The sequence below is a fragment of the Balaenoptera physalus genome (genome assembly GCF_965194825.1).
Source record: "Balaenoptera physalus genome assembly, chromosome: 5".
Taxonomy (NCBI): Eukaryota; Metazoa; Chordata; class Mammalia; order Artiodactyla; family Balaenopteridae; genus Balaenoptera; species Balaenoptera physalus.
In genome coordinates, this window is record NC_138884.1 from 128,071,318 (window position 1) to 128,092,812 (window position 21,495).

The 21,495-nt window shown below is 35.2% G+C and overlaps 1 protein-coding gene across 2 annotated transcripts in view; it reads left to right on the forward strand.

Annotated features, from left to right (window-relative positions):
* The window catches only part of NDST3 (N-deacetylase and N-sulfotransferase 3), a 160,486-nt gene that overhangs the window by 61,739 nt on the left and 77,252 nt on the right, over positions 1-21,495 (forward strand). For both annotated transcript variants that reach the window (XM_082462791.1, XM_082462792.1), the window contains exons 3-4: positions 2,207-2,294; positions 9,360-9,514. In XM_082462791.1, the coding sequence (XP_082318917.1) occupies positions 2,207-2,294; positions 9,360-9,514 (243 nt within the window). The remainder of the gene's footprint in view (positions 1-2,206; positions 2,295-9,359; positions 9,515-21,495) is intronic.

The following is a 21,495-nucleotide window of genomic DNA, read 5'->3' on the forward strand; positions in this document are numbered from 1 at the left end:
CAAAGGGCAGGGGTGTGGGGGAAATGAGTGAAATACGTGAGGGAGATTAAGAAGTACAAACTTCTGATTATAAAATAAGTAAGTCATGGGGATGTAATTTTCGCATAAGGAATATGGTCAGTAATACTGTAACAACTTTGTGTGGGGACAGATGGTTGCTAGACTTCAGGTGTTGATCATTTCATAGTATATTTAAATGTCGAATCACTATTTTATACTCCTGAAGCTAACATAATATTGTATGTCAACTATATTTCAATTAAAAAAATAAGTAGGTGAGATATATATAATATACAGATATAGATAATTATAGATATAATTATCAATAATATATAATTATATACATATAATTATATTAATATATAATATATTGCTGATAATACTTTTTTAATTTTTATTGGAGTATAGTTGCTTTACAATGTTGTGTTAGCTTCTACTGCACAGCAAAATGAATCAGCCATACATATACATATATCCCCTCCCTTTTGGATTTCCCTCCCACTTAGGACACCACAGTGCATTAAGTAGAGTTCCCTGTGCTATACAGTATGTTCTCATCAGCTGTCTATTTTATACATAGTATCAATAGTGTATATGTGTCGATCCCAATCTCCCAGTTCCTCCCACCCTACCCCTTTCCCCCATGGCATCCATATATTTGTTCTCTATGTCTGTGTCTCTATTTCTGCTTGGCAAATAAGGTCATCTATACCATTTTTCTAGATTCCACGTATATGTGTTAATATACAATATTTGTTTTTCTCTTTCTGACTTCACTCTGTATGACACTCTAGGTCCATCCATGTCTCTACAAATGACCCAGTTTTGTTCCTTTTTATGGCTGAGTAGTATTCCATTGTATATATGTACCACATCTTCTTTATCCATTTTATGCCATTTTTTAAAAAATTTATCAAGCACTCCCGCATATATTATCTCTTTTATATTCCTCATCGTAATTCTATGAGTTAGATAATTGTCTCAACTTTTAACAAATGAAGGGAAAAGTTCAGAGAGATGATATGTATTATCTATCACTAACAATAACAACAGCCATATTAGGAGTAGTAATAGTAGCAGCAGCAATAATAGAGGGGTGGCAACTAATAATTGTTGAACACATACAATCATGAGAGGGTCCCTGAATAATATGTATATGTGTTTATCCCCCAAAAAACATTGAGACTGTGAACATGATGGGGCAGAGCTTCCAGATATCAGCTACAGTATTAAGAAAAGATTTTGCTGTGGATTCAGCAGTACTATGGAAGGGTGGGGAAAGATTTGGTGTGGTAGAGTAAAAAGAGTACCTAATATGGAATCAGGTGATCTATATCCTTAACCTTGGATCTACCAATAATTTTATCTTTGAAAATGGGCAAGTCATTTCTCCTTAGTTTCTTCATGTATAAAAGATCCTTTACAAATCTACCATTTAGTGTTACTTTTTGCCTCATTGAGGTGGGCACTCAACTACCATAGTCTGGGGTAGGGGGAGAGAGGAATACAAGAATGTAAACTTAAATAAGAATGAGAAAGAAAAGGAGGAGAAGGAGAAGAAAAGAAGTCCATTAAATACTCATAGCATGAAAAATACTTTATAGGATATAACAATTAAAACTCTGATTCAAAATAGCTTTACCTGTCATTAGTAGGGGGTTTTATCTGTTTTTCAATGGAAGGGCAAACTATAGATTTACTTTACCATGATATCCATTTTTGAAGAATAATCACTATCTTTGGGGAATCTAAGACTTAAAGATTGAAAAGTCTTATATTTTGAAGACCAAAGGTATATCTGAAAAACAACAATCTGTTTCTTTCAATATATGTTCTTGCATAGTTTCACTTAAACAGAATGTCCTTCTTTTGACAACTGGTGAACTACATCCCTGAGGTGTAAAGGGAGATGTATTTTATGTACTAGATACTACTTCCTTTGATACATGAAGAGTAAACTTTTCATTTAACTTCCTTTTTCTAGCTGACATTTTTTGCTGATTTATTGCAGCTAAAGGATAAATATAAGTATGTATTTATGTAATCTCAGAAGCTTCTTGCTAGTTGTAAGGTGGTAAAGAAACTACTTTCCATCATTTAATTCTCTCATGTCTAAAGGAGTAGTATTACCTTTTGAATGCTAAAGGGAGATATCTTCTCAAGGCCATGCTCCACCTGATATATTTTTTAAAATTATGTATTTCAGGCCCTGCTTGATACTCAGAATCTTTTGCGTGCACAAATCACAAATTTTACGTTCAACCTGGGATTTTCAGGGAAATTTTACCATACAGGTAAGAAAAAGGAGATTAACTATTCTCATTAAAGCCTCTCTGACCACTCTTTTTAAAATTATGACCCCTCTTCTTCACACCTTCCTGTATTCCCTGTGTCTCTCCCCTACTTTATTTTCTTCATATTATTCAATTTCATTTAACCTGTTATTTTTTCACCTTTACAAAATGTTAATAGTTGGAAAGTTTATTCACCATATTATTATTTAATGGGCTTTTTTTCTATTGAACTATAATTTACATATATAAAACCACAAAAGTAATAAGTATAGTGCTCAATGAATTTTCACAAAGTGTACAGAGCTCCATAACCAGCACGCAGATCAAGAAAGAGATACTACCAGCATCTCACACACCCCCTCCCTGTGCTGCCTTAGTCACTAGCTTCCCTCAAAGAAAACCACTATCCTAACTTCTAATATCATAAATTAGTTTGCCTGGCTTTGAGATGTGTATAAAAGGAATCATATAGTATGGACTCTTCTATATACAGCTTGTTTTGTTCAACATTATTTTGGTTTTGCAGACATCATTGTGTATAGTTGTAATTCTTTCATTGTCATTGTTCTGTAGTATTCCATTTTTTGAATTTACCAGAATTTCTTTATTCTATTCCTCCAATGTGGATGGTTGGGTTGTTTCCAGTCTTTGGCTTTTTTTTTTTGCATAGTTGTGTTAAGAACATTTTTGTACCTGTCCTTCAGAGGACATATGTATTCTTTTCTGTTGGTTATCAACCAGGAGTAGAATTGCTAGTTATGTGATACATTTATGATCAGCTTTAGTAGAAAATGCCAAACAGATTTTCAGAGTGGTTGTACCAGTTTTTATTTCCAACAGTATGTAAGTTTTCCCGTTGTTCTACATTCTCACCAGTATTTAATATTATTTGTCTTTTTAACGTTAGCCTTTCTGGTGGGCAGTAGAGATATCATATTACGTATGATTTCAATGCACATTTCACTAAGTAGTGAAACTGAGCTTCTTTCATATATTTATTGACCATTTGGATATCTTCTGTTTTGAAATACCTCAGTGTTTTTTTTTATTGAGTTGTCTGCTTTTACTTATTGATTTGTGGAAATTCGTTATATACTCTTAATGAGCCCTTTGTCAGTTATCTGTGTTGCAAATACTTTTTCCTAATGTGCAGTTTATCTTTTTTACATTCCTACTGGTATTTTTTGATGAACAAACATTTTAATGTAGTCCAATTTATCTTTTTTTTCCTTTTTTGTGTCTTTTTAAAGACATCTCTGCATGCCACAAGATCATGAAAGTATGTTCCTACATGCTTAAAATGTATGTATCTGAGATCCATCTGGAATTGATTTTTGTGTATGTGTGAGATAGGGGTCAAGATACCTTCTTTTTTTCCATAAAGATGTCAAGTTGGTACCAAGTATTGAAAAGACCATCCTTTTCTCACTGTACCATGGTATCATCATTGTCACAAATTAGATGACCATATATATGTGGACTCTGTTTCTGTACTCTCCTGTCCATTGGTTCCATTTGTGTCATCATACTGTCTTATTTACTGTAACTTTATAATTAATTTTAATATCTGCTATTGTTAAGTCCTCTAAGTTTGTTCATCTTCTTCAAGATTGCCTTGGCAATTCTTGGCCCTTTGCATTTTTATGTAAATTTTAAAATCAGCTTACCAATATCCACAAAGAACCTCACTAAAATTTTTATTTAAATTACATTAAATTTATTAATTAGTTTGGGGAGAATTGCTATCCTAAATATTGAGTCTTCCTATTCTTGAACACATTTAGGTCCTCTTTAACTACACTTGATAAAACTTTATTGTTTTTATATTAATTCCTTGGTGGGGTTTTTTGATGCAATAGTAAGTGGTGTCTTTTTTTTAAAGTTTTCCATTTCTCTGTTGATAGTATAATAATAATAATATAAATGATTTTGTTTACTGATCTTGTATTTAGCAACCTTGCTACATTCACTTATTAATTTTATAGTTTATAGATTCTTTTGGATTTTCTACCTATTCAATCATATAATTTTTGAATAGTAAAAATTTTATTTTTTCCTTTCTAAGCTTTATGAATTTTTTTTCTTTTCCTTGCCTATTGCACTAGCTTGGATTGCCCATAAACATTAAAGATGGTGATAGTAACACTCATATCTTGCTCCTGACCTCAGGGGAAATCCTTCAGTAGTTTTCTTCCTGTTCTTGAGGGGAATTCTTTCAATGGACAGTTTTATAGAAAGTCTTTATTAGCTTAAGAAAGCTCCCTTCTATTCGTAGATTTCTAAATGTTTTATCATGAATGGATGTTGAATGTACTTTATTTTTAAATTTATCTGTTATCTTTCTTCCCTCACTAAAATGATCACTCTACAAAGGCTTTACTGCTGTTACACCAGCAAGTAGGACAGTGCCTATTGAAAAAAAAAATGAATTAATGAATAAATGATTGAATGAAAATAAAATTACCTTTATTTTAACTATTAGTATTTATATGGAACAAGGTCAGAGAATAAAATTTGACCATGTTGTGTTATAAAAGAAAATCACTCTAAATATTAAGAATAATTAAAACTTTTTCCCAAACATAATAGAAATATAATAAAGCACTCCTGGCAACTCAATTTTTTGCCCAGTGATGAATGTTAAAGAATGACTGTAGCCAGTGGCTCTCCTTCATTCTTGTTTCTGAAAGATTTGTGCTCTTTCCTTACTTGGGTACTTCCCACAGCTCACAGTAGGTATATCCTCTCTCTAAGCCAGGGACAGTAGAACACAGGAGGAATCTAAGGAGAAGGCCTGAAAGAGTTTTGTTGGCTGTATAAGACCTGCAAGCTTCCACAAAAACTTAGCTAGGCTTGTCTAAAACCAGTAAAATCAGTTTTCAATGGGAACAGATATAAAATTTAATACTCTGAATCCTTCAAAAATTAAATATTGTAAAGTTTAATTGAATTACACTGCCTTCCTTTCTAAATGAGTAACTCTTTTTTCTATTAAAAATTCTATTTTATTCAGTCTTTTAAGGGAAGGAGAAAAACAGCACTGTCATACTAGTAAGACTTCATTTCAGGAGAGGGTTTCATCTTGTTTGATGTACTTTACTTTTTGAAAGATCTGTGCATTTTGTGAGAAATAAAGAGATGAAAGAATAAAAATTATAGTTCCCTTTTAGTGAGCAGCACCATATTCTAGGTACTTAGCTAAGCACTTTTCATGTACCTTTTCATTGAATCCTAGGAGTTAAAGAATGTGTTACCTTGTTTTCTAGATAATAACATAGAAACTTAGAGGGGCCCAAGGTCATATAACTACTTAAGTGTCAAAAAATACTCTTAACTTAAGGTCAGTTAGAGCCCAAGTCTTATGTATTAGAAAAAAGAAAAATGGGTTTTTATCATTTAATTGGCAATCCTTGATTAAGGAAGCTGAATGGCAAAAGGTTCCTTCCCCTTATCTATAGGTTCTTTAGGTTTGTATATTTTCCCAAATCACTGAGAACCAATAGTATTTGTAAATTCTATCACAGAATTAATTAACAATGTGAAGAGCAATGTTATGTGAATTAGTAAATGCTAATCTTATTTCTAAACTCCACATTTGGTCAGTGAATGATGGTTAAGGGTCCTGAATTTAGAGTTGTGTAATCTGGGTTAGAATTCAGGTTCTGAATTCAGATTCTATCCCAGTATTCCCAGTGACTTGTGACAAATTACTTTGCCTCTCCAAATATCAATTTCTTTACCTGTAAAATGGCGTTAGCAGTAGCCCCTAGCGCATAGGGTTGTAGTGAGAATTAAATGAGACTCTACTTGAAAAACACTTAAGACAGTCTCAATCAATGATGGTTTTTAATATAATATCAGAGTAGGAAATACTACAGATAAAATACTGAAGAGACATAAGTTATTTAAATAGATATATAATAAAATAATAATTTGCATTAACTATAAAATTTCAGTGTAGTTTTGTAACAACTTAAGAAATGACACTTAAAATTGAGGAATTTGACTTCTAGTTCTTCTCTCTCCAGTTCTGACAAAAGTGTGTAAAGTGGAGGAATAAAGGAATGGCAAGAGGCCAGCACAATCCAACCATGAATAACTATGTTTCAGCTGTTTTTTATCATGATGTTTAAAGTGTTAGGCAACAGACACTTGTTCTCAATATAATTAATTCTGATGTAAAACATCCCCAGAGTAGGATTAAAGGAAATCAGATAGGAGAGAGTTGTAAAGAAAAAAGGAAAGGCATACAATTATGCCTACTATGATTTTATATGTCTGTCAGAGGGCAGACATTGTTTGTCTGACTCTTGCATGATTAAAATGTATGGATATTTTAATAGCAGATTTCACCATGATATTCAGGAAAGGACACCAAACACCTGAGCAATCTTTCCAAAGAATTCTGAAATCTGTTGTGCTGTCCTCATAAATAAACTTTGGGTAAAGGCCAACTAGAAAAATGAATAAAGAGATAAGAAGAAGGATGCAGGGAAAGATAGGAGTTATAGGAGGCAGGGAATAGAGATTAAAAGTAGTAGGAAGGGTGACTTTTCATAAACTAGGAAATCTCAGCTCACTTTTCCCAGGGGAGGTGGAAATCAGAAATGAACTGATTACTGGGAAACCCCAAGAGACATCTGCCTATTTTCAGTATGGGAAAGTAAAACTGCAACAAGTAACTGACTGTAATCTTAACTACTATGGTGTCCTGAGGACATACAAAATGTTAAACAAGAGGAGAGTATGTAAGTAGAGATGTTTAATTGCAGGGAAACCAAATGACATCATCCTTATGTAAAAACAAAACAACAACAACAACAACAAAAACCCAACATGTATTTAAGCATCACCAGTCACACATAGCTAATATTTCTTTACCAGGGCCGCCTTATTTATCACCTAAAAGGTAGCAGGACGCAAGACTTTGCCATGATTGGGGTCATCAGATATTCTAAGTCTCTACCTCCATTTTCCTATTCCTTTGCATTCCTCTCTAGATGGCTTCCCAGAGCTGTAAGATAATCACTCAGAAGCCCCAAGAATGCTCGACGTGAGGGACTCGTTTATCAGGCCAGTCAGTTAATATAATGGCTTGATCAGTTCTTACATTCTTAAATACAAAGTCCCCTCTGCCACATAACACTCACGACAGTGCCCCCCCCCGCATGCAGTATTATAATGAAAAAAAAAAAAAAAACTCACAGAGACAAGTAGAAGAACAGGAGCAAGAAATACAGGAGGGAAAGACATGGGCATTTTAGATTACCCAGTATGTGTCGGGACTGTGTAGACACTTCCTCCCAAATAGAATAAAATAGGTATTGCTATCCGTATGTTTTGCCTACATGAATACCAACATTAAAGGGGTTATGTGACTTGCCCACAATCACACAACTCAAATGTGTTGGAAACTACAAATAAACTAAAAACTTCTGACTCCAAAGGCTATACCTGTTCAACTATACTGTGGTAACATGAGTGTATGATGAAGAGGAAAAAATAAGGGAAATAAAACAGATTCACGTTAAAGATGCCCTTTACAGAGAGAGAAAAAGTTCCTTCATATCAGCAGAGTATTGATACTTAAGTATATGAAAGTGGAATTGAAGACTTTCCTTGTTGAAAGATTATGTTATTCCACTCAGTCTGTATCACTAATTCTGTTCTTCCTGCATACAGTGGAGCAACCATACAGCCTCGTACTACATCTTTATCTTTGGTCTCCTTCACTGCACAGTAAATCACAGGATCTGATTCTTTTCCTATCAATAGGCTCTGCCTTCCTTCTCTTGGAAAATTAAGTGAAAGAAGAGTGGTAACAAGCACCGGGCTCAGTTTGCTGAGCCGGGGAAGCAGTCCATCCTCCATCTTTAGCCCCTAGGGCCCTATTAGAACCAGTCACATCAGAACTGCTATTGAAAATATGAGAGGAGGTTTTTTCTCCACATAGAAGGGACATCATTTGAAGAAACCACTGTTCTAGGACCTTACTGGATTCAGTGTTGTGGCTGAAATTAAAGTGTGGCTACATAATTTTGTGATGATTAATATCATTTTATGATATGCCAGGACAGGCACCTTACACTGCTCTCATTTCATGCTTTAGTAAAGAAACTCTGCCTGGGGAAATACAAAAAGAGACTCCTACCCCCTCACATAAGTTAGAGAACTGTGTAATTTCCCACACTCAACTAAACTGCAGGTTGTGGAAAATGGAGGAATTAAAACAAGCTCAAATATGAAAAATCAGAGGAACAACAACAAAGCTAACTCTCAAGGAAATAGAGGTCTCTTGATGGAAAGTTTGCTCCCAAGAACTTGAGAGAAAGGGCAAACATGAGGAACACAAGTAGCACCAAGGAGCATGGTGGTACTTGGATTGTTTTACAATGACTTCACCACTTCTCACCTTCTTTCTATCACTGTCTTTGCTTTCTCTTTCCTTCAGTTTTCTCTCATTTTCTCAATAATAATTCCTACATTTCCCTTTTTTCTCCTTTTTATGCCTTAGTTTTCACTAAATATATACTGAGTAATTTCTTCTCAGACTTAATGAGTAACCCAAGTAAATTATGGAATTATTTTATTGCAACTGTTGTGTCACAACCCATGTCTAATGATCAACCATTAGAGCTCTACTGCACATTTCCTCACTCATATTCCCTTGACTACATTCCCGACTTATCCCCCATTCTCTCCAAACTGCAAATTATATAAATATCCTAAAAGTTAGAAGTTCTAAAGTCCTTTGGAATGGTTGTGTACTTCCATCTTGCAGTGATTTTATATCTATGTCTCATGTTTTAAAACTTTAAAAAGACTTGTATCACAGTCTCTGGTTGTTCCCCAAGTAACAGATTTTCCTTTGTTACATTTCATGTTCCAAGTCTTATATGTATCTAAGATAGTATAAATGGCACCTTCTAAATATATATATACGATTACATAATTAGATGGATGGACGGATGGTTGGATGGACAGATAGATATACAGATAAACAGGCAATCAGTATAACTAAAATTAATTGAATAATCTTTCTCCTCTCCCCCCCCGCAACCCAAGGAACTGAAGAGGAAGATGAAGGGGATGACCGTCTTTTGGGGTCTGTGGATGAGTTCTGGTGGTTTCCACATATGTGGAGCCACATGCAGCCCCACCTCTTCCATAATGAGTCATCTTTGGTGGAGCAGATGATTCTTAACAAAAAATTTGCCTTAGTAAGTAACTCACTTTGAACACTACATTGAACTAATGGGTGCTGACTACAGAAATGACCAGCTTTTTATACTGAGAATGTCTTAGAGGTTTTTGGCATATTGGCACTTTTTAAGCAGGCTTTTCTATGTGATCATTAGAACAATTTGGCAGTGCATCCTTTCAGTATGTGACTTTTGACTTTGTATTGGGTGCTCATCACTATGCTTAATGCTTTCAGGGGTCTACTTTAAAAGGAACTTCGCAAGACACTCACAGGACTCAGTTACATGACATTACGGTCAGAGCACATAAAATATGGTTCCCATCCAGAAGGAGCTTCCTGCTGCACTGCAGAAGAAAAATATACACATAAAACAAGTCTCCACATAGAAGGCAAACTTATGGTTACCAAAGGGGATGGGGGGAGGGATAAAGTAGGAGTTTGGGATTAGCAGATACAAACTACTATATACAAAATAGATAAACAACAAGGTTTTACTGTATAACACAGGGAACTATATTCAATATCCTGTAATTAACCATAACAGAAAAGAATATGAAAAAGAATATGTGTATATATATGTATAATTGAATCACTTTGCTGTACACAGAAACTAACACAACATTGTAAATCAACTATAGTTCAATTTTTTTTAAAAGTCTCCAATAAAATGAGATATTCCAGGACCTAGTACCAAACCATGTAGACATAAAACCTACAGTTCAGAGAAGTAAGTGTCACTGGGAGTGCCCAGGGAAATGTTGTGCAAATAGGAGTTTAGGTACACTCTGAAATAAGAATAAGATTTAAGCGTCAGGGAGAATTTGTAGTTAAATGAGGCTGAGGGAAAACACCAGGTAGGAGACCATATTGTGGGTATGAGGTAATGAAGAGTCGATCCAGAAAGGCAAGAGAATTGGGAAGAAAACTATTTCAAAGACATCACATACATATAATATAGGATGGAACATTCACTTGACTGAGCAAAATACACTGTTTTATACTATAGGGATTCTGATTCTGGACAGGGAAATTTACAGTAAAAGCTCTAATACATACAGTACATTGTAAAATGTGCTTGTGATGAGCGGAGACGGTATACGGTGATTAACAAGCCAATAAGGCTTATGTTTGGGGCGGGGAGGATGTTTTATCCTTGTTTCTATGAATTATTCTAAAGGGCACACAAACATGTGGAGGGAGTCCAGACAAGTAATTATTTACCCAGCATTCTCCCTCCCTGGGCAGGGAGTACTTTGGGGGCAGGAACTATATTCTTTCTATCACAGTTCCTAGCTCATAAAGGTACTCCATGAGTATGTGTAGTATAAATGATCAAAGCAGCAGAAATTACCACTCAAAAAGCCAGTGAAGTGTAATATATCTTTATTTATTACAGTATTTCTCTTATTTGCAAACCCCAAAACGTATATTACAATGTTCATAGATTATGTTGTTGATAAATCTAAAACCATCAAATCATGTTTCTAGGTAAATTCTACTAAATGTAGACTAAACCTAGGGTGCAAAATAATTAAAATACACTACACTGGTTAATTTGGATATGAGCTGGAAAATTCTAAAATATAACCACTCCACTGACAGACAGAAAATGTTTTTCTAGAGATTTGAAGTCCTGACCCCAAAACTAGAAATGACTGATTTGAAGTATAATCTGCTCAATTTTGAGATTTCCTACACATACATGCCTTTCCTAACGTTATAGTTCCTAAACCCTGAAGATATACTATTTCCTTACATACCTGCCATTAACATATTTATACTCTAAAATGGCATAGAGAGATTGTGGCTGTAACTCTGTGGAAACAAGAGCACGTGTTACATCTCCCTTGGCTGGCCACCCAGCCATGTTAACTATTAGTTTTTTTGGCTAATCAGAATTTAAGTACTGATGCCCACTTGCCCACTTATCATGGAATGTTTTCTACATAAACTTCTAAAGCCCCAAGATGTTTTAGTTGAAACACATGATACCTTACTCAAATTTGTACAAGAAAAGGTTAGAATTTATAAAATATATTGCTTTTTCCATGAGGATATAGAAGACCAAATACTTATGGGTAGTATCAGGAGCTTATACTTACCTTTTAACTTCAGTCTACTCCCCAAAATAGACAGCTTCAAGTGTACCTTTGCCAGGCATTGATATTTTGTCAAGAAAGCAAGAATAGTGTCCTACATGCTAATATTGTGTGTATATTTTGACAGTATTTGCAAACTCCTGTGAGACGGAGAGCCAGTATTTTTTCACCAAAAGTATAAACAGGAATAGTAAACAGCATGTAAAAGTGGGTAAACATTGCCACAGTTTGTAATACAGAGCACTAAAAATCCCCTCAATGCAGCAAACATTAATTCTATGATCTTCAGAATTCTAAAAGACTGCCAATATTAGCAACATTAATCAGCAAGAGAGGATGTGGAGAAGAAAATTACTTTGTAGTTTCTTTTTAAATCTGTGGAGAAAGAGAGGAATTTGTAAAAGAAGAAAACACATGAAGTAAAAGAATGTACCAATAAAAGATAAACTAAGAAGTGAGGAGGAAGATTTTTAGGGTTGCTGTTATTGTTGTTTAGGTAGCCTTCAAAAAAAGTTTATCAAGGCAGATTTGATGAAAGACATGACATTCACTGTTATATTCTCCTGAAAATAGAACATTTTCTAAAATAATGGTATTCTATTATGACTTGGATGAATGAATCAATGCATGCCAATATTATGGTTATACCTAACAAACGTAAATACTTGAAAGTACATACAATAAGAACCGATGCACAGTAGTTATACATTTTTTGGAATTCTCAACTACAGAGCATCATGAATTGAAAGAATAATTCAAAATTGAAATTTAGTCATTCTTAACCTCAAGTGCCAAGCAGAGGATATTTCTTAAAAGTGTCATTCCTAGCTTCAGGTTGACAACCCAAATAGTACATAACACACATTCAGTAGATAACAGCTGTTGTTTTTATTATCATTATATTCAGTATCATAAAACTGCCATCTTCAGTTTTTACCTAGGTTCCTGAGGTGTTTAGAGTGACAGGTAAAAGGGACAAAAATCCTCAAGTTTAAAAGCTTATTCTGTATTGGAAAGACATTTGGTTCATGTGAATTCTACACATTTTCTAATGCGTGTTAACTCTTTTACTTCCCACTAAGGCATTAGGGTTACAAAGCTGCTTTGCTGCTAAATTTAAAGATGTAATAAGAAAAGTTCAAGTGTTTTATTTTCTTTTTTTATATATTCTGTATTATTTCCTTTAATTCTTACAGCAACCCTGAATTGTAAGTATATTTATTCTCACACTATAGAGAAGAAAACTGAAAAGTCAGAGAAATACAGTGACACACTCATGATGATAAAGCTCACTAGTGGTAGAATTTAAAACCAGAAATCCTGGGGACTTCCCTGGCGGTCCAGTGGTTAAGACTCCATGCTTCCACTGCAGTGGGCACGGGTTCGATCCCTAGTCGGGGGAATTAAGATCCCACAGGGCACGTGGCGCAGCTGAAACAAACAAACAAAAAACCCGAGAAATCCTGGTTTTCTAAAACTGCATAAATTGTGATCTCCAAGTTTCCTCACTAGCCTCCCAAACCAATTCACACACGTAAGTCTAGATTTCTCTTTTGCCTGGTAATCCAAGGGGGTACCTGGTAATTCTGCTAACATAAGAGGAATTGAGCGCTAGAGGTGGAACTAATAGGGCAACTTTTCCCTTAGGTTCCCAAAGGTTCCCTACAGTAGGCAGAGGTTCTACAATGTTGGGAAGGGAGACAAACAACTGAATCTGAGGAACTTTCCACATGACTATCATTTATCATGTATGGATATAGAGTCTACTCTTATTCAAAGAAACTATTTTGGAGGAATTCTGCCTCAACTCTCGTCTCACTAGATCTAGGAACCAGCAGTATTGTGCTGATATTGCATTTCTAAATTGGGTCACGTTCTGCTTTTTTCCACCAGCTTGGAAGCTCTAAATTTAAAGATGAGCATGCGTGTTTCCCAGTGAAGGAACTGAAAGACATACAAAGAAGCAACTGGGTGTTCAAACAAGACTAGAGGCCATGGATAAAATGTAATATTCACATGAGTGATTGAGTTAGAGGACACTTAAATACTTTTCCAGCTCAGAGAATCTGAGACTATGATGTAAGACTCTTTGGTTGGGCCTTCTCTATCAACATCTACAGCCAAACACCTGCTATTTTCATTGAGTTTTAGCAAACACATCTGACCTATTAATCCTTTTGCACAATGTGGATACTTCTGTCTCACAAGGGAATTTAATGTCTGTTTTAATTTACTTTGAAAGCTCTAACTGCTTACTGTGGAAGGTCAAGCAAATCCTTTAAGCAAACTTGCATTTGATGATTACAGCCATCAGGAAATACAGCTTTAGAGGTTGATTAGAAAAATATTTTTAGTTATCAAATATGGGCTAATTCACTTATTAAAATGAAATTTCAACAGGGGATTTTTTTTGAAAGGTACCATTTTTGAGGCAAAGATTAATTGTAACGTTAATTATTGCCCTACAACACAGTAGAAATATCTATTATACAGTTTTAAAAATTCCATTGGGGCTTCCCTGGTGGCACAGTAGTTGTGAATCCGCCTGCCAACGCAGGGGACATGGGTTTGAGCCCTGGTCCAGGAAGATCCCACATGCCGCGGAGCAACTAAGCCCGTGCGCCACAACTACTGAGCCTGCGCTCTAGAGCTCGCGAGCCACAACTAACTGAGCCTGTGTGCCACAACTACTGAAGCCCACACGCCTACAGCCCGTGCTCCGCAACAAGAGAAGCCACCGCAATGAGAAGCCCACACACCGCAACGAAGAGTAGCCCCCGCTCACCACAACTAGAGAAAAGCCAGCACGCAGCAGCGAAGACCCAACACAGCCAAAAATAAATAATAAATAAAATAAATAAATTAAAAAAAAAAAAACTTTAAAAAAAAATTCCATTGGAAAAATAAAATAACTTACTGCATTCAAACCTCAAAAAATTTCTCATCAGTATATATACTCTCAGTTGGAGAACTGGATTTACATTTTAGTAAATTATGGTAGTTTAATTTTTAGAGATAAAAAATAATTAGTAGAAATTTTATCAGAGAACTCATTGCCAATATCAGTGATACTTAGCAATGATACAGACAATACCATTAAAATTGGTAGTAGTGAAACAATGTTCCCAATCCTGAAAACATAAAATCTTGCCTAGGATTGTAATTTTTGGTTGTATTATCATTATTCTTTCAAACAGTGTCCTTTTCCCCCCTCTTTTCCAAGTTCAGCAGAACCCACTAATTTACATTAGCTGAAATGTCTAGTGTCAATTATGCAACTCTTTAGATTAGTGAGCACATTAACTTTTCTAAAATGGAAATAAAGATTATAGCATCAAATATAATTTAAAATATATTGAAAGACTTGCTGGCTTAAGGAATATATAATAATCTTTTAATTAGTTTGCTTGCCAGCTAGAGAATGAATGAATGTTATCATTTTTACTTCAGTGAAGCACTTTATAAAAAAGGGACATTCGATTTTCATTTTATTGATATTGAAAACAAAGTATAATTCTAATGGTCCTAATAGAAATAGAGTTTAACTCAGGATGCACAAAGTCTAGTCTGACCTGGTAGACCACTTCTGGACTAATGCAAACAGCACAGTTAAGAAAGACACTAGCCATTATTCAGAGCAGGATGACCAATATGGTAAAGTATATAATTTACTTCACAAAAAGAATGTCTGAAGGAACGGGTTGATATTAAACTTAAAAGTACTGGTATGGCCATGCCAGTTATTACAATATTGAAAAGCGTCAATACCCCCAGTACCACCTCAGACCCTCCTGGTGCATGTCGCAAACCTCCCAACTGAAGGGGCATGGCTCATGGTCTCCAACATCCAGCTCCAGCTCTACAGCTGGCAGCAGGTCTGACTGATCAGTGGATGGCATGCTGGCTGGTAAATATTTTGAATGTTACCCCTGAATATGATTAATCAATGAAAGTAAAATCCTCACAACTGCTAACTTTGTGTCTGCTTTGGCTTTTTCGTATCTCCCACTCCAAGTTCCCAATCGTTCAGTAGTTTCTGTGAGTTCTTCCTTTTGTACCATATCCTACTCCATTTCAAAACTTTCCATCCCCACTCCACTTCCAAATTTTTTATCCCACATCTGGATCATTGCAGCAGCATCCAAACTAGTCTCCCCAATTCCGCATTCTTTTCCTTTAATTTATGCTCAGATCAGGGAAAACTGTGAAACTTGAAATTCTATTATCCTGTTTTCCCTACATGAAACAGAACCTTGCATTTCAGTGAGAAAGATTCTTGACTCTCCAGAGGAAATGTCGGAAGAGAACTCTAGATATCTACCAGACGTGCTTAGTGCTTTCCATGTTATCTATCCTCAATTAATCCTCACTACCACCTGTGAGTCTAGTTATTCCCATATTTAAAATGCAAAAAGTGAGGCTCAGAGAGCTTATGTAATTTTCTTAAAATCACACTGCCAGTGAAAGCTGGAGAAAGGATTTGATCCCAGGTCTGTCAACTTCCAAAGCCCCCATAACCAACATGGTTTGGGTAATTGAAAGTTGCCATGCCACTGATACTGCTGTTGATTGCTGTTACAAAAAGCTCACAACCAGAATGTTATTACTTCCTGAAGAGTTATATTTTTTTAAACAAATTCAGAACATTAACATCTGGCTTTTACAATGTTTTTCTTTTCAGTCACTGTTTATATGATTCATGTAATTTCTTGTGTTTGTGCAACCATCACGCAAGTGTGGTGCAACATCACTGTCCTGACGGCTATTATAAATACCAGAGGGTATGCAATAGTTATAACAAACAAAAATCAATATCAACTTCTCTATTCTGTCAGTAATATTACTTCAGTTAAAATTAATACCATGCAGACTTAAAGACTCCTAGTCTAATCAACCTTTTATATATTTTCAGAAAGATTAAATGTGTTTGCAAATACTTTGGGAATTTAAGCCTGTGTCTGAATTGTTTATAGGTTTATTACCTCTCAAGGACCCCAAAGGACCATGTTAAACTCATGGTTTCAAACGCTGAGAAAGCTGGATTAGACTAAACCCTTCAATTCCTCCACTATGTCTCTAGATAATTTCATTTTCAGTTACTTTGCTACAGCATAAAAAAATAAAGCTTCATAGATTCATTTTTTTACATTTCTACAAACTCCTTCATGTGTTTACTTGAAGAAATAAAATTTCAAAAAAATCAACCCGGCCTGTGCGAAGTACAAGTGTTTACATCATTCTTTTGAGTATTCTTTAAAAAAGCACACCCTTTAGAGGTGTGTTTAGTTATGAGACACTCAACAAAGATATGACGATAATTCAAAAACTGGAAGGGAACTCTAAGAGAGGAAAACAGCATGCTCTGTTAAATGAAACTAACTTGAAATAAACTACATAATTATTCGGGAGGGCTAGAAGAAAATCTGTCACTCTCCCTGAAATAATTCTTTCTGAGTGGTTACAAGTGAAAATGAAGGTTAAAGCTAAGTATACATACCTTTTGTAAACCTTTTTCTGTATTGGTACTGAATTATTAGCTTAACTTTCATTTCTGGAATTTCTTTTTTTTTCTTCCAGTTTTATTGAGATATAATTGATACACAGCACTGTATAAGTTTAAGCTGTGCAGCCTAATGACCTGACTTACACACATAATGAAATGATGACCACAGCGAGCTAACATCCATCATCTCATATAGATGCAAAATTAAATAGAAAAAATATGTTTTTCCTTGGGATGAGAACTCCTAGGACATATTGTCTCAACAACTTTCATTATATATTTATCATGTCGTGTACTATATACCTAGTACTTCCTTTATCTTGTAACTGGAAGTTTGTACCTTTTAATTACTTTCCTCCCCATCCCCTACATCTGGTAACTACAAATCTGATCTCTTTTTCTATGAGTTTGTTTGTTTGTTTTTGAAGTATAACTGACCTACAACACCATTTTAGTTCCTGTTACACAACATAGTAATTTGATGTTTTTACACGTGTTTCTGGAATTTCTTAATGCATTTGGCTTACTAAATTTCATTAAAGTTCTTCAAATAATTCAGCTATTAACTTGGGGTAGTACTTGAAGCGGAAGATGTCAAGAAAGGGCTTTTGCTGATGTCATTGTTATGGCCTTATCAAATTTATGGTTCACCAAGGATTTTTTTAACTCTTTTTCAAATTTTTTCCCATTCAGGTTGTTACATAATATTGAGCAGAGTTCCCTGTGCTATACAGTAGGTCCCTGTTAGTCATCCAGTTTAAATACAGCAGTGTGTACATGTCAATCCCAAACTCCCTAACCATCCCTTCTCCCCCTCTGCCCCCACCCCATAACCATAAGTTTGGGGACCTAGAGATTGTCATACTGAGTGAAGTAAGTCAGACAAAGTGAAATATCGTATGATAACGCTTATATGAGGAGTCTATAAAGAAATGATATTTTGGAGATTAATCCTATGTTGTTTCATTTGCAAAAAAAAAAAAAATGACACAAATGAACTTGTTTACGAAGGGAAAAGGACTCACCAAGGATATTTATAGCTCCTACTTTATACATAATATCAATTACTTTTTCCAGAAGAAATGTATACTGTTTGGTAAAATTTTTTTTGGATAAGGCTGATAATGAGAGTGTATCTTCTTTTTATTTATTTATTTTGGCTGTGTTGGGTCTTCGTTGCTGCGCGCAGGCTTTCTCTAGCTGCGGTGAGCAAGGGCTACTCTTCATTGTGGTGCGAGGGGCTTATCATTGCGGTGGCTTCTCTTGTTGCGGAGCACAGGCTCTAGGCACACGGGCTTCAGTAGCTGTGGCACGTGGGCTCAGTAGTTGTGGCTCATGGGCTCTAGAGCGCAGGCTCAGTAGTTGTGGCGCACGGGCTTAGTTGCTCCCTAGCGTGTGGGATCTTCCTGGAGTGGGGCTCGAACCCGTGTCCCCTGCATTGGCAGGAAGATTCTTAACCACTGCACCACCAGGGAAGTCCCGTGTGTCTTCTTTTAAGGGATGTCTTCTCTTAAATAAGAATCCTGAGTTTTGGCAGGGGCTGGAAGTGATGGTGGAAGGATTCTTAGTTTACCTCTGTTTCCGTGTTTTACTTGTTGTTGTTTCAATAAGAAAGAGAATAATATTAATAAGATGAAAGGAAATTAAATGGCACTTGACCTATAATGTTGCTTATATCTTTCATTCTCTACATCTCCGTAAGATAATTTGTTTTTTTACCCCTACTTGGAAAATAAAGAAATTGAGGTTTGGTGAAGTTGTATAACCTGCCCAAGGTTCTACAACTAATGAAGGGCAGCACTGAGACTGAGCCCAGGACTTCTAAATTTGTGCTTCCTCCACGATACTAAACTGCTCCCTATCCCCGAGATTCCCTGATAGATATCATTTTATTGTCATGGGTTTGACTTTTTGTTTACATTTTAAAAAATTTTCATTTAAGTACAGTTGATTTACAATGTTGTGTTAATTTCTGCTGTACAGCAAAGTGATTCAGTTATACACATATATATTCTTTTTCGTATTCTTTTCCATTATGGTTTATCACAGGATATTGAATATAGTTCCCTGTGCTATACAGTAGGACCTTGTTGTTTATCCATTCTATGTATAATAGTCTGCATCCGCTAATCCCAAACCCCCAATCCAACCCTCCCTCCACTAATCTCTTTGAATATGGGAAAAATAAGATTCTTTTCTCACTATATAGTTAATCAAACACTACAGACTCTTCTCCAGATCTGATTGACTTCAGAGTGATGAGGTCATACTTCTGTTTTATGAGTTACTGTAATGCCATTCTGTTTCACAAGATCTCATTATTTAACACCTTTACCCAAAGACTTCTGTACCTTTTGTTACTGTAGCCATGTTTTTTTAAAATCCAAACTGTGAGACGAAGAATATCACCTTCCTGGGGCTTCTGGACTCATAGGAATATCACTAACTAGGGAAGCTTGCCTCAGCCTTGACGTTCAGTGTTTTTATTGGAGTTTCATTTCATAGACATGATGACTGACTGACTGCATGACTGAACTCAATCTCCAACTCTCCTCCCCTGCCTAGAGGTCAGGCTGATATAAACTAGCTCAAAGCCCCAACTCTCTAATTGAATGATTGGTGTTTCTGGCATGGCCAAACTCTGAACTGAGTCATTTTGTTAACATAAACTCAGATCTTTGGTCTCAGGGACCCACCATGAATAACAAGACATTCTTATAACTTAGAAAATTCAAAGGATTTAGGGCTTACCTCCCAGCAACCAGAGATGATGAAGACCAGCCAGCTTTTTAATTATACAACAGCTGCCAACAGAGGATGATTTTAAACTCTTAAACCAAATCTATTAAAAACAACATGATCATCACTGCAGATTTTTCACATACCAGCTGGCAAACAGAATTTATATTATGAATTAAAGAGCACCCTGTTAAAAAAAAAAAAAAACTAGAAAGAAATCTAGGGGCCAGTTCTATAAATATTAACCAAATTTATGTAAATATGCCTATCACATTTTAGAGCGTTATCACTTACTTAAATATGTAGGAAGAAAAGTACACATGTTAGTTTAAGATTAGATCATGGATTAAAAATAGTGCATTTATATTTAGCATCCAAATATGACTGCTTCTAAACCACAAAGATTATGTCAAAGAAATACAGGATTTTAAATCTGAATCTTAGTGACTACTTGTACAACCCCTTTATTTCACAATTGAAAAAAATGAAAAATCAGATTCTTATACTAAAGTAATTATTTCTTTCAAGATCTTTCATTTCATACCATGCCAGAAGTACTTCCATTTATCACAGGAACATATTCTAATATTTACACTCTTAGCATTCAGTACCAAACCTAATTCCCTACCCTAAAGATAAATCCTGACTTGTCTGGTTTTGTTCTAGATGAGGAAGGAAGTAAGACTCCTTCAAATAGTAACTTTAGGTACATTGGGTCACCATCACTGCCATTTCTTACTTCTCCCGAGTCACAGCAACTGCTGTAGGACTCCTTCAAGTGCCAGAGGCCCCACAGTTTCTCATAAAATTCATGTGTGGCTCATTAGTATTACCTTAGGAAAACAGTCTTTAGAAGATTTTAAATGCTCCTCAAATTCAAGGGAATAGTTTCATAACTTTGTTTTCTTCACATATTGTGTGTGTATGTGTATGTACATGCATATGTGTATGTGTATGCATGTGTCTTTTAGTGAAAAGGTTCTAATTCCACTCTCCAAACGAGCTCCTATTATCTGGAAAAATGTATTACTTTCTACGTGAAATAATGTCTCAAACAGCCACAGCTTTTAAGAAAGGCACTTTAAAAATCTATCTTTAAAAAGCAGTTTTTTCTAGAAACAACTCCAAAATATACCACCAAATAGAAACATCGGGAAACTTTATTGCAAGCCCATTTTAATTGTAAATGTAAATTCTCAATACTATGAGATAGTTAACCAAAGCATGAACTTCTACATACTGAGGAAATGGGACATTCTAACCCAAATGTACTATAGAAAAGCATTTAGAAGTATTTTGAAATTATGTGGTAATGAAGTTTTAGATTTTTTCGACTGTATAAAATGTCTGACTTCCTATCACTGTGCATTTTTTAAATTACATTAGTTTGTATTCTTGCTAATCTGAGAAATATGAAAATAGGCAACAAATCTTCAGGTCATTAGTGTAAATTTAAAATGCTCTCTTTAGAAAGACTGAAATAGAGAAAAATATTAAAAGTCAAGTATCATTCTTGATAACTAGCAAGAATTTAAATAAAGAAATATTATCAAGGATAGTAAAAAACAATGATTTCTTCAGGAATGAAGTTACTGTTTCTCAAATACCTAAATGCCAATTTTTTTTTTTTTTTAGTTTTGGGGAAGTTTTTCTAAG